The sequence below is a fragment of the Amphibalanus amphitrite genome, unplaced genomic scaffold, assembly GCF_019059575.1.
Source record: "Amphibalanus amphitrite isolate SeventyFive unplaced genomic scaffold, NRLGWU_Aamphi_draft 000150F_arrow, whole genome shotgun sequence".
In the NCBI taxonomy this organism is placed as follows: Eukaryota; Metazoa; Arthropoda; class Thecostraca; order Balanomorpha; family Balanidae; genus Amphibalanus; species Amphibalanus amphitrite.
Window position 1 is genome coordinate 722,187 of NW_024881645.1, and position 12,814 is coordinate 735,000.

At 45.8% G+C, this 12,814-nt stretch overlaps 1 protein-coding gene across 2 annotated transcripts; it reads right to left on the reverse strand.

The window, feature by feature from the left end:
• Positions 1-142: 142 nt before the first annotated feature.
• Positions 143-12,532, reverse strand: LOC122382919. Of its 2 annotated transcripts, none has more exons than XM_043368865.1 (3): positions 12,279-12,532; positions 1,630-1,794; positions 143-979 (listed from the first exon to the last, which is right to left on the reverse strand). In XM_043368865.1, the coding sequence occupies exons 2-3, from the start codon at positions 1,724-1,726 to the stop codon at positions 147-149; spliced, it is 930 nt and encodes a 309-aa protein (XP_043224800.1). In that variant the 5' UTR covers positions 1,727-1,794; positions 12,279-12,532; the 3' UTR covers positions 143-146. The 2 variants fall into 2 exon arrangements, with proteins under 2 accessions (XP_043224800.1, XP_043224799.1); XM_043368864.1 differs by lacking the exon at positions 12,279-12,532 and adding an exon at positions 2,086-2,202.
• Between the last annotated feature and the right edge of the window lie 282 nt (positions 12,533-12,814).

The following is a 12,814-nucleotide window of genomic DNA, read 5'->3' on the forward strand; positions in this document are numbered from 1 at the left end:
ATCGCTGGATCATCGCATATCATCACGTCCGAACACATCACAAAGCTACAAACTCCATACAAAAAAGAACGCACTGAAAGTCTTCGCTTCACAGGTACTGACTTCGAAATGGGCACCGCGAATCCCTATATCTCTCCCAATATCTCTTAGAGGAGGCTCTCATCCGAGTCCGAATCCCGGTCCACGCCCTTCAGCAGCTCCTCCACCTTGTCCAGGATCATGTCCACCACCTCTGGCACCGGCGCCGAGTTTGACAGCGTCAGGGGCACCTCGCGCCGCCACCGACCGGCCGTGGAGGCCAGGCAGAGGGTAGCCGGCCGGCGCGGGTAGGCAGCCAGCAGCAGCTCTGCCACGGCCCCGTCCCACCGCAGCGATATGCGGCTGCAGTCGGCGCTCAGGTCCAGCAGACGGTCGGGCGCGGCGGTGACCAGTGCGGCCACCAGCAGCCGGCGCGCCCGGCCCACGTCCGAGCCCTCCTGAAGCTGACGCTGGGTGAGCTCGGTAACCAGCTGTACGTACTCGGTGAGCGGCCGGCTGGCCGGCGGCGGTAGTCGACAGTCAGTCGCCAGCGCCGCCAGCGCCGGGGACAGCCGCAGACGCGCCTTTACGCCACCGTTCTCCGTGGCTTTGAGCAGCAGCAGCGCGCACGGCCGTCGGCCCGGCGGTGGCCGCTCCCAGAGGGTCGACAGGTCCAGCGGGAGGCGGACCAGCACGTACAGCGCCGGGCGCGCCTCTCCGGCGGCCACCATCGGCTCGAGGGCGTCCGGCCCGAGCTCAGCCAGCAGCTGGCTGTAGCCGTCCCAGAGCGCTCCGCCCGGTGTCAGCCGACTCACCACGTGCGACTTGTAGGCGGTGAGTAGCTGACGCAGCAGAGCCGGCAGGTCAGAGAGGCGGCGCCAGTCGCGCAGCGCCGGCACCAACTTCTCCAGATCGGCGGCGTCGCAGCTCGACAGAAACGTGGGGTCGTCGAAAATGAAATCTGCCGACACCGCGGCAAAACGTAGATATGCCAGTAGAACGAACACGGTATGCCCGGCCAGTAATCAGTCTGTTATCAGATTATTGCTATCTAATTAATCAATAACTGGTGTCTGGTTAATGGCGCTAAGTCTTTTAGATACACCAATTCAGAAGTGCAACAAGCTGTATGTGACAGACTGTAAGAACATCCATCCATAACAACTAAATATGTTTAAGGCAGTTAGCTCAAATGAACAATCAATCATGTCACATAGCTAGCAAATGGGGGGGGGGGGGGGGCTGAAATGATGTGCTAACAAATGCAGGCAATATTATTATACACAAAGTCACATGACAATTATTTCCCATACCACAGAGTATGGAGACCAAAGGCTGTTGATTATGACATATACTAGTTAAGTGCTATTCTGATAAATTAAATAGCCATTTTAAATCAAGATATCCTAACTGATGCAGCCCTACTTCAAAGGCCACTGGTAGGTAACAGCAAGTTAACTCTAATGAAATGCAATGGATGACTCCATTCTCATCCACTGAGAAGTAATAATGGTGCAACAACCCAAAACAACAAGAAGTTAAATTTGATATTCAATGACCCTAACTTTCTCTACACCAACAGATCACTCATGACACAAACACTCAACTGACCTGGGGCCAGCTCCTGGTTGTCTGCACTCAGCAGCAGTCTCAGACCAAAGCTGGCATTGCTGTAGGGAACAGTGATGCTGACACGATCCAGTGTCATACAACTTGAATCGCCAGTATCATCTGCACTGCGGCACTCTTCCACGGAGCACTGTGAGCCGAGAAAACCTGGCACAGGGATTGCAGGAATTATCTTATAACATCAAGATAGTTTCAGCAATTTGCGTGAGAGCGTGACTCAAGGTAAATATAGAGAACTATATATGGAATGACTGTGCTTTACATGACAAATATCATGAAAACATGTACAAAAAAGAGGCCACTTAAAAACTTTCTTGTGGCAAAAAAAATTAGTGACAAATATTTCAACTCAGCATTAAATCCACATAAGCTAGAGTTCTGATGATGGTTAAGATTCAATTCAGATTCAATTGAATCAGATCATAAAATGCCACTTACCAACTTCATCCAGACATATCTCGCTAAACAGAGACTCTGGCATTATTATTTTTCAAAATCTTACTGGAAAGGAAAAAATTATAGGTAGCATTGATTCTAACACATTTCAATTACAATGGGGTATGGGACTCATATGCCAGTTGTTATTTAATAAAAACAAGCATAATTTTTCAAGTTTTTTGATGTATATATTAACCATTATCGTAATTATTTTCATGCTAAATTTTGGTTGTAGAAAACAGGCATATTCTCGGAAAAGTTCCGGGATATTTGCGTGACGTCACAACCTCAGTGATCGTGGCGCTCCGTTGGGGGCAATGTTTAAAACAGCGTTTACGGGCCTTGGTAACAACTGGATTTCCATTACGTCATGGGTGATGATGTCACACCACGGGTGACGTTTCACTGTTGCTGCTGCTGTCCACGGAGGGCAGCGTTTGTGAGTGGAAAACAGTAGCAAAATTGTAAATGAAGGCAGTATTGGCGCTTATGCTACATATGAAATTTATAACAACATATTGATATTAGTGAATGTTTATTTTTGTTACTTTTCATAAACCCTCCAGTTTCCAGGGTCTGCATGCAAAAGTTCTGTTATTTTAGAGTCAAGCTATTGTTCTAAGGGATTTATTTTGGCAATTTAGTCATGTGTTAGGTTATAAGGCTGCAGAAACTTTTAGTTGAGGTTGGTATCCACTATCCAGTTGCAGCTATAATTGTGTCATATTTTGTATCATTTTCTGAACATGTAAACACCTACCTTACCTTACCTTACCTTAGTTGGTCATCGGGTTATAAGGCCACTCGGCCTATGGGTCCCGCTCGTATCGAGTGAAAGGCATAATCGGAGAGGCTATGGTCGAATACCTATAACCTATGTGAAACGTACCTATGGCTACCTATATGAATTCAAATATTGTGATTGTAGAAAAGCAGTTACCCTCACATTGCAGCGGGGATTAGAACAATTAACCACACTTGTTATACTAAAAACCTGTTTGCCATCAATTTTGGGAATTCAAATTGGGTATTGGTAAGGTAGACGTAGCACAAGCTGCCCTATGCACGAGAATGGGTTTTTCTAACCAAACCTTACCTAACCTGACCTACAACCTACAGCCTTAAACCTAAAATTTACAACCTACGACCTAGTCCTACGGTATGGCATATCACGACAGCTTGTGCTACGTCTGCTACCATGACCCAACTTTGTTCCAATTCATACCAACTTGGGATGACAGTCACTGCAGATGTGTGCTGACCATGCAGGTCTTTGTTACAATTGCAATTCTATTGAGTTACAGGTTCGGAGAATGGGTTTTTCTAACCAAACCTTACCTAACCTGACCTACAACCTACAGCCTTAAACCTAAAATCTACAACCTACGACCTAGTCCTACGGTATGGCATATCACGACAGCTTGTGCTACGTCTGCTACCATGACCCAACTTTGTTCCAATTCATACCAACTTGGGATGACAGTCACTGCAGATGTGTGCTGACCATGCAGGTCTTTGTTACAATTGCAATTCTATTGCGTTACAGGTTCGGCGTTCTGCAGCTGCGACCCGCCATGGCTGGGCCACCGCGGCGGCATCACCTTCAGGGTGGACCTGCCCGTGGCCACCCGCCGGTCGGACCCGCCTGCAGTCCGCAGGGAAGCTGCCCTGCGAGCCATTGCAGAGCTCCCGCACCCGGACGTCATTATCTGGTCGGACGGCTCGGCTCGCGGCGGGACGGAACAGGGCGGCGCAGGCGCGCTGATCCAGTTCCACCACCTCAACAGAGAAGAGGCCGTGCGCGCTCCTGCAGGGGCGGTCTGCTCCAGCCTAAGAGCAGAACTGACCGCCATGCGCGAGGCGTTCGCGGCTGTGGCCGGCCTGGAGGACGGGGAGTTGGCATCGACCAAGTCGGTCCGCCTCCTCACCGACTCAAGGTCTGGGCTCCAACTACTCGGCCGCGGCCCAGCTAACCAGACCATGGCCCTGGCCGCCGAGGTCTGGAGGCTGCTGAGCACCCTCGCCGAGAACGGCACCGAGACGGTGCTCCAGTGGGTGCCAGGCCATGCCGGGCTGGACGGCAACGAAACCGCCGACCGCCTGGCTGGCGAGGCCACGGCGGGCGACCAAGACAGCGCACCGATCGACCTGTCGAGTGCGCGGGCCGCCGTCACGCGCCATGTCCGGGAGCTGTCGCGACAGAGGGCAACCGCTGCCCACCCGCACCCGGACCCCACGCCTGGCCACGACTCCCTGGCGCGCTGGGGGTCGGTCACGGTGACGCTGTCCCAGCTGAGGACCGGCACATCACCGCTGACCCATGACACGCTCCACAAGATTGGCCTGGCAGCCGACGACGAATGCCCCGCGTGCGGGGAGCCCGACAGCGCGGCGCACCTACTGACCGATTGTCCGGCCTATGAGGCGGCCCGCCGCCGCCGCTGGGGTGTCGACCCTCGCCTGGTCGACGTCCTCGGCGGCCCGGCGACGAAGGTCGTCACCTTCATCGAGGATGTTGGGCGGACCGAGCTGCCGCTCGACCCGCCGCCCCCCTGAGCGGGTTGGCGGTGGGATGCAGAAGAAGAAGAAGAAGCAACTGCCAGCGCGCCACGGCGGCGAAGCCGAGTTCCGCCGCTGGACCGCCCGCGCAATGGCCAGCACAGACAAGAGACAACCGAATCACAACACCTACAATTACGTTATTGTTATGGTATTGTTACAATTAACCCTGCTCTTTCGAGCGTGGATGCACGCTGAAATTGTCGCATAATTCCATGCAGCTTCCACCCTTCTGCAATACAAAGCTTGAATACAAAGTAGTCTTGCAATAGGTTTAGAACTTATGTGCAGATTGTCGATGCTGGTTGACTTGATGATTGGAATTGTGTTTACCCAGTAAAAAATACCATTTGAAACCATTAGGATTTACCAATTGGTTTCAAATGTGTCAAATGGTTTGAAATAGGTTCTAATGGTTTTCATGACCATTTGAAATGGTTTCCAATTGGTTTTTCCCAATTGGTCTGAAATGGTGTTTTCCATTTGGTCCCAATTGGTTTTGAAATGGTTTCCTAATGGAAAATAAATCCCATTTGATTTCAAATGGTGTTTTCCATTTGATTCCAATTGGTTCCAAATGGAATAAACCATTTCATCCCAAATGGTGTGTCCCATTTGGTCCCAATTGGTATCTAAATGGTTTCCATATGGAAGAAATTCCCATTTGATCTCTAATGGTTTTTCCCATTTGATCCCACTTGGTGTCCAATTGGTCTCCAAATGGAATAAAAGCATTTCATCCCAAATGGTATGTCCCCAATTGGTATCGAAATGGTTTCCAATTGGTAATTTCCCAATTGCTCCGAAATGGTGTTTTCCATTTGATCCCTATTGGTTTTAAAATGGTTTCCTATTGGAAAATAAATCCCATTTGATTTCGATTGGTGTTTTCCATTTCATCCCAACCCACATTGAATCGTGTGTGTTCATTATCTGTATTGTATCAATGTATTGATAAAGAAATAATCGAAACGCGTTTACATTGAATACAGATAAGAATTTGATATTGTTTTTCATTAAGGTATCGAAATGGTTTCCAATTGGTAATTTCCCAATTGGTCTGAAATGGTGCTTTCCATTTGATCCCAAATGGTATGTCCCCAATTGGCATCGAGATGGTTTCCAATTGGTAACTTCCCAATTGGTCTGAAATGGTGCTTTCCATTTGATACCAATTGGTTCCAAATGGAATAAAACCATTTCATCCCAAATGGTGTGTCCCATTTGATCCCAATTGGTATCTAATGGTTTTTCCCATTTGATCTCAAATGGTTTTTCCCATTTGATCTCAAATGGTTTTTCCCATTTGATCCCAATTGGTGTCCAATTGGTCTCCAAATGGAAGAAAACCATTTCATCCCAAATGGTTTGTCCCATTTCATCCCAATTGGTTTTGAAATGGTTTCCATTTGGGAGTCGGGAGATATTCATATTTGATCTAAATTGTCCAAGTGGTCTCGAAATAGAATTTTATCTGATAAAGCGTGTCTTATTTAAAGGAAATAGTTCACTTTTAACATGGGGTTGTGAGCTGGAATAGCAGTTTCGTAGCTTGAGCTGAGACTAGCACAAATCAGGAGCTTTTACGGCTCAACGATCACCCTAGACGAAGAAATTCCATTTCTCGTTCCGAAAAGAGTGCCTTGTAGAGGAATGCGTGCCTTGCACAGGAATGCAGCCACGTCATCGTCAGCCAATCAGCGTGCTGCTTACAGCCAATGCAGTATTCGTAGGTTTGAGCTACGCAATATGATTGGTCAATGCGTAATAAGCTTCCGCGTCAAACATTATTTTACATAGAATATAGTTCGCCCTATATTAAAATGAAGAAAATAATTGTTTTTACAAAAAGGTTTCATTTTATTTCATGATTATTTTGAGCATAAAAAATCATAAATCAATAGCAAAATACTGATTTCAGGAAAGTGGACTGTTTCCTTTAATCCCAATTGTTATTGAAATGGTTTCCATTTGGAAGATATATTCCTATTTGATATGAAATTGACAATGGTTTTCCCATTTGATCCCAATTGGTGTCGAAATGGTTCCCAAATGGAAAAGCAAATCTGTTTTGAAATGGTGTTCCCATTCTATTTCAACTGGTGTCGAAATGAAAAATGCATTTGAAAAGCATTCAAGGGTCGTTTTAGGCAAGAAAAAACATACTTATATGGCAATAACTTTTATTTCATGAGATGAATAAAAGCAAAGTCCGAACCGTAGTCGGAGCTGGAGTCAATTTTTGAGTCAGAGTCGGAGTTAGAGTCATAAATCCACCACTTTGCAGCCCTGTTTCCAGATGTGTGACAAGTATGTATGCTTCAAAAGTGTTTCTACCTTGATGGTCTCTAATGGTTTCAAGTGTGTTTTGAGTATGGACCGGGTATCTATTAGTTCCCAATTGGTACCCTAATGGTTTCTAATGGTTTTTAAACATTTGCTTAAATAATAGACTTAGAGGTAATGGGAAGACCTTTGACTGGTTATACTTGATAAGCATCACTACAAGGCCTTGGTTTTTCATTAAATAAAAATGATTCGCAAAATCCACGTCGTTTCCGCTCATTTAAACAGCACTACTTTTTCTCTGTGTGCCTACGCTGGCGGCGCCCGACCGTTGGCGCCCGACCGTTGGCGGCTTGGCGCCCGGCCGGCCGCGCCGGCGCCACAGTTCAAACCGGGCGTCGACGTCGGCCGGCCGGCCGGCGCGCCTCCGTTTCGCGTTCGCTGGGCCTGGGACTGCCCGCGCAGGCCCATGTCGTCCCCTATCTCCGCGTGTGTCCACTAACACGAATGACGTCACGCATGTGGGCGGAGCTATGGGCGGAGCCTAACGCACGCGGCAGTCCAAGCCGCCATATTTGAATTTATATTTAAATAGAATCTTGCCGATATTTTGGGTGAAGTCAATTTATATGGATAGCTTGATGACAGTTTAGCTATACGAATAATAATTTATTATGGATGTGCGTATATTCAGCTTGGAATTGCAATTAAAGTTCCGCACCGCATAGATTCGAACTCGGGACCTTTGGAATACTGCGCGGGCACGCTAACCACTACACTACCGGGACCGCGCGGCGGCCGGCGGCAGGGAGGCTGCGGAGACATGGGGGACATTTTACGCTTTTGTGAAAAAAGCAAAAGATTTAGCGAAAAACACGTAATAGATAACTTGCAGAAAATTGTCTGCTCTTTCAGATAAGATACTTAGGTTTGATATATCTTGCGCAGACTTCATTCTACAGTGCTTCGAAAATCGCTCATTTACATGGGGATTGAACGGGGCTTCGAGACTTGACTCCAAATGACGTCACGAGCTGACGTCACGAAAAGGTAGAATCGCCGGACGACCCTACCTGGTATATAGGGCCTTGTGCCCGCGGTCGACCGGGACCCAGTCCTGCTGTAAAAGAGGAAGCTGAGCAGAATCACGCGGCTGGTGAGTGACTTTTCTTGTGCCTCTGTATGCGATATTCGTTTTACGACTGCAAATACTGAAAATAGTTATTTGAATAAATTTGGTTGCATTTGGCATCCTTGTAAGTACCTTACTGAGTTTAACAGAGGTGAGAAAGAGGCTTAAAATTAGCGATCACAATTTATTTTGCAAGCAGAAAATTGTCAGTGCCATATTTGTTGTGTTCAGGCTGCCTAAATGACAATGCAAGTTGCATGAGCTTAAAGTTATTATATTGTGATATTTGACAAATGACCCTGTGTGGTAATTAATTTGATCCCATCGCCCAATTAACCCGTGCTGTCCTGTACTGTTGCAGGCACGAACTTGCACCAGACAGACGCCGTCTACCGGTTCTACACGGGTCCAGATGGGCTGCATGCCTGCATTATAGCTACGTTCTGACTTCTGAAAATTCTGATCGCCACGGAAGATTAAGAAATCTGTCAGAACAACAGACAGTATCACCGATCGGAATGATATTGTATCACGTCGTTCATTGTGCCTATGTGGAATAGCGTACGTATGGCCCAGTGTATAACTACATTGTAATTCTGTTCTTGATTCTGATAGCAGTCGCCTCATCGATGTGGTGTTGACCAAACAACAATGTCCATGTGTAGTTAATGTCTAATGTTGGTAGGTACGTACTGATGAAAATGTATATATAAGCTTGCAGAGTAAAACAATAAAAATAATTCACGGTGCAGTTTTTTATTTTGTGGATGAAATGCATGGACTTCAAAAGGATCTTCAAATGGTAATCCAGCTGCCCAGTAAAAAATACCATTAGAAATTCCCAAATGGTTCCAAATGGGAAAAACCATTTGACTTATTGAACACTTTTCCAAATGGTTCCAAAGAGGTTCCATTTGAAATGTGTCCAATTGGCCACCAATTGGTACCAATTGGAACCATTTCATGACCATTTGAAATGTGTCCAATTGGTACCAATTGGTGACCAATTGGATACATTTCAAATGGTCATGAAATGGTTCCAATTGGTACCAATTGGTGGCCAATTGGACACATTTCAAATGGAACCTCTTTGGAACCATTTGGAAAAGTGTTCAATAAGTCAAATGGTTTTTCCCATTTGGAACCATTTGGTAATTTCTAATGGTATTTTTTACTGGGTATCTGTTTCATCTGTTTTGACTTAAATATATGGCTATGGACTTTGGCCTACCTTGGGAAGTGTCTCTGATTTCAACAAAACATTGTTCATCAGGGTACGCTGCAGGGTACATAGTACATACGTAGTGAAAATTTTTAGCATGTATGGGTGCGCATGTGGAGATGTAGACTGCGAATGAGACGGACCACGACGGTTTTTGAACCAATTAAATCTGATTGACAACATAATGTAGGACTAAAAACTGACTGTCAGAAGAATATTCACAGAATATTCACTTCACCCGGTACAACGAAAAGGGAAAGTCAGGGAACAGAGGCAGGGTACATCTCGAAGATCAAATTGCATGTGCCGATTGGTTATGGATCATCGCAGCTCAAGGTACTGCCTTGTGCTGCTTTATTGTTAACTGAAATTGCTTCCACCTTGTATTGAAAGAAGTCATTATGGAAGATTTTAAAAAGGTTCTTGAAAAATGTTTAATACTTTGAATTTATATTTTGCAGAATTATACACCCGTATCATTCTTTACATGTCAACATTTGTATATTATTTAGCATATAAGAAAATAGTGGCCTCAAGTTTCTAGGAAATATCTGATTTTGCTCTCTGGGCCACTGCAGATCCCTAAAAAGTTATGAGCCGTCTTCATTATTTAATGCATAAAACCAAATAAATTATCACTGCTCAAAAGTGGAAGAAATGACAAATAAAAAAATGTTTTCCTACAGCGCTGCAATCCAGATTTTAAGATAGTGATGGGCGCACTAGAAAGCAAGTAAAAGGTATTGTAAAAGTACTCCACAAGGTAAAAGTAAGGAACAAGAATATCCTTATACTGTTTCAGAATTTGGTGACTAACATTTTTTATGTGTTTTAAATACCCGAACATATCGATTCCAGAATCAGTCTAGATGATATTATATGGTTTTTGTATGGTGTTGGTGGTACTTGAATGACCAAAGTCAGTACATGTCCATCACCTTTCGATATTTCCGTGGTGCTCGCTCCCATTTCATAGCTGCTCACGGTGTTTTCTGCTGACGTCATATGGTGCTGCTCCACTAGCGCCACCATACGGCGTCAGCTGGCGAATTATCCAGTTAATACCAGAGCCCGCGTTTACGAGCGACTAACGCTTTTTTTAGGGGACGTTTTTGGGACGCCGGTGAAAACAGGGCGCCGGAGGGCAAAATAGTCACGTGACATTTCGAACTTCTCCCCCTCCGTGGGCCTTTTACATGCTTCTACTTACTAAATATCACGTGTGAATTTCACGAACCTTGATCAAATCGCCCCAGGCGCCCTGTTTTCACCGTCGTCCCGTTTTTGCACTGTAAAGTGGTCTACCTGTGCAAAAAAAACTATTTTCTGTGAAAGTATGGAGCACATGAATGCTGCAAGTAAAGAGAAGAAGACATGTTTTGTTCCAGAATGCCGAAATTCGACGGTCAAAACACCTGAAAAAGTATTCTTTTGTGTGCCCTCAAAACTTCAAACACGTAGGGCCTGGGCCAAGGCTGCACGAAGGGTAGATGCTGCAAGTCTGGTTTCAAGGCATATGTGGTACTGTTGTGAAGACCATTTCACAGTAAGTGGCAAGCATCATCGGTTAATGTCATTGATGTAGTCCATTTGTACCTATTGATTGCTGTTTCATTGTGGAAGTCGAACCACGGTCCCACAGCAGTTGGGCAAACTACGGGGAGGTAATCACGAACTTGATTAATCAAGTTCATGATTACTTTATGCCCATATTTGGGCATGTTTGCAGACCGTCACGAAAACGGCCGAATCTCGATTCAGGAATAACAGAGACGCACAAAAATTGTAAGACCGATAGAGAAGAAGTTACTCTACCCAAGGAATGTTCGAATGACCTAAGTTGTACATCGTGAGGTGGTAGATTGCAACCAAAAGATAATCAACAACTTGATTACGTGGCGTCGGCCCGGGAGCCCGATAATCAACATCTTGATTATTCAGTCAGCTGGCTAATCATGAAGTTGATTTCGCATTCAGCTGGCTAATCACGATTTTGATTGCGCTGGTACGGCTGCTGCCGAGAAACGAACAGTGCAGCTAATTACAAAAACACAACGATAATGTTGTATATTATTGACAAAAATAATAAGTTCGTGAATACGAGTGGCCAACTGTTTTGGTTATAGCGACATCAGTGAAATGCATTCACTTTGGAGTTACGATTAAGTTATTGAAGCTTCAACGCTAAGCAGGTGCACGTTTTGCCATCTACCTTCCTTTTGGGATGTGATTACCCCGGACCGGGCGGACCGGGTATGTTGGACGTTTTGACCCCCGCACGCACACGTTTTTTCTCAACCGTTTTGGCAAAGCTAGACCAATTGATCTATTGATACGAAGCATTCCGCTTTTGAGAATAATATGGTCAAAACGATTAGGTACATCAGATTATTTTGATCATGACCGGATATCAGGTCATCTCATAGATTTACCTGCAACGTCAATGACTGTACAACGGCAGGCCTCAACTATCGCCACGGCACTCCACTCACCTGACTCGAATTCCGATTACTCGACACGGCATCATAGGCGGCGGAATGGGGAGGGCACCGTGCCCCCCTTTGATTTTGATATTTTAACATTAGCCCTATGGGCGTTGCATGGAAAGAATGGGACCAAAAGTCGGCAGTGCCCCCCCCCCCTTAATTGAAGGTGTTCCGCCGCTACTGCACGGCATGACATTTCTCTGGTATCGCAGGTAAAGCCACAGGCGAAGCTTCACCTACGCGGACATTAGTACCGCCGCAGTACAGTGGAAATGAGCCGAGCACACCACGGCAGTCGTCAGATAGCGTGCCTGGCTCTGGCATAGCACGGCGGGACGCACGTGCGGGGAACAGTGTAATGAGTAGAGATTTCGGCTTATTAGATACTGTTCCGCATGGGGTCATTCTTGTGTTGGCAATTTACAAGACGTCTATCGTAAGATATTTAATAATTCTGTCACAAACGCGCACGGAGCGTGAAAGTGTTCTCACAAATACAAGGACTTACTTTTTTAAAGTTACAGATGCGATAATTCTGCACGTTCCCATCCAATTTTTTTTCCTCAGGAATGACTTGACCGAGTCCGTTCAGATGTCGTGTGTGGCTAGACTCAATAATTGTAAGCTGTAGACAAGTCAGGGATGGGACACGCACATGTGCACGTGCGCACGAGCACACCTCTTCTCGCACTTTCTCACTCATCGAAGGGCACGGAGCTGGAAAACACCATCCGAGCAAGAACAACGCTGTCCGGGATAAGCGGTCTGACAATAAGTCAGCTCAAATAATAATCTGAACACGACCACATGAAACTTTTTTATAAATACAAACACCCTGCGGGTAGCACCACCACTGGCACATCTACCAATTATTAGGGCATTAACTTTTAGCATTAAGCCTATTCTATTTTATTAGAGCTTACAAAATATATCCTTTTGGTCCATGACAGCACAGTGCACAGACAATGGACAAGAATAAATGATATGGCCACACTACAAACTTCTGCACAACCTGCCAGGCCACAACATTTCTAGCTACTGTGG

Coding starts and splice junctions, on each gene's coding strand:
- LOC122382919 (XM_043368864.1), bottom strand. CDS start 2,128: ATGCCAGAGTCTCTGTTTAGCGAGATATGTCTGGATGAAGTTG. Junction 1,795..2,085: donor GATATGTCTGGATGAAGTTG/GTAAGTGGCATT, acceptor TCCCTGTGCCAG/GTTTTCTCGGCTCACAGTGC. Junction 980..1,629: donor CAACCAGGAGCTGGCCCCAG/GTCAGTTGAGTG, acceptor CGGTGTCGGCAG/ATTTCATTTTCGACGACCCC.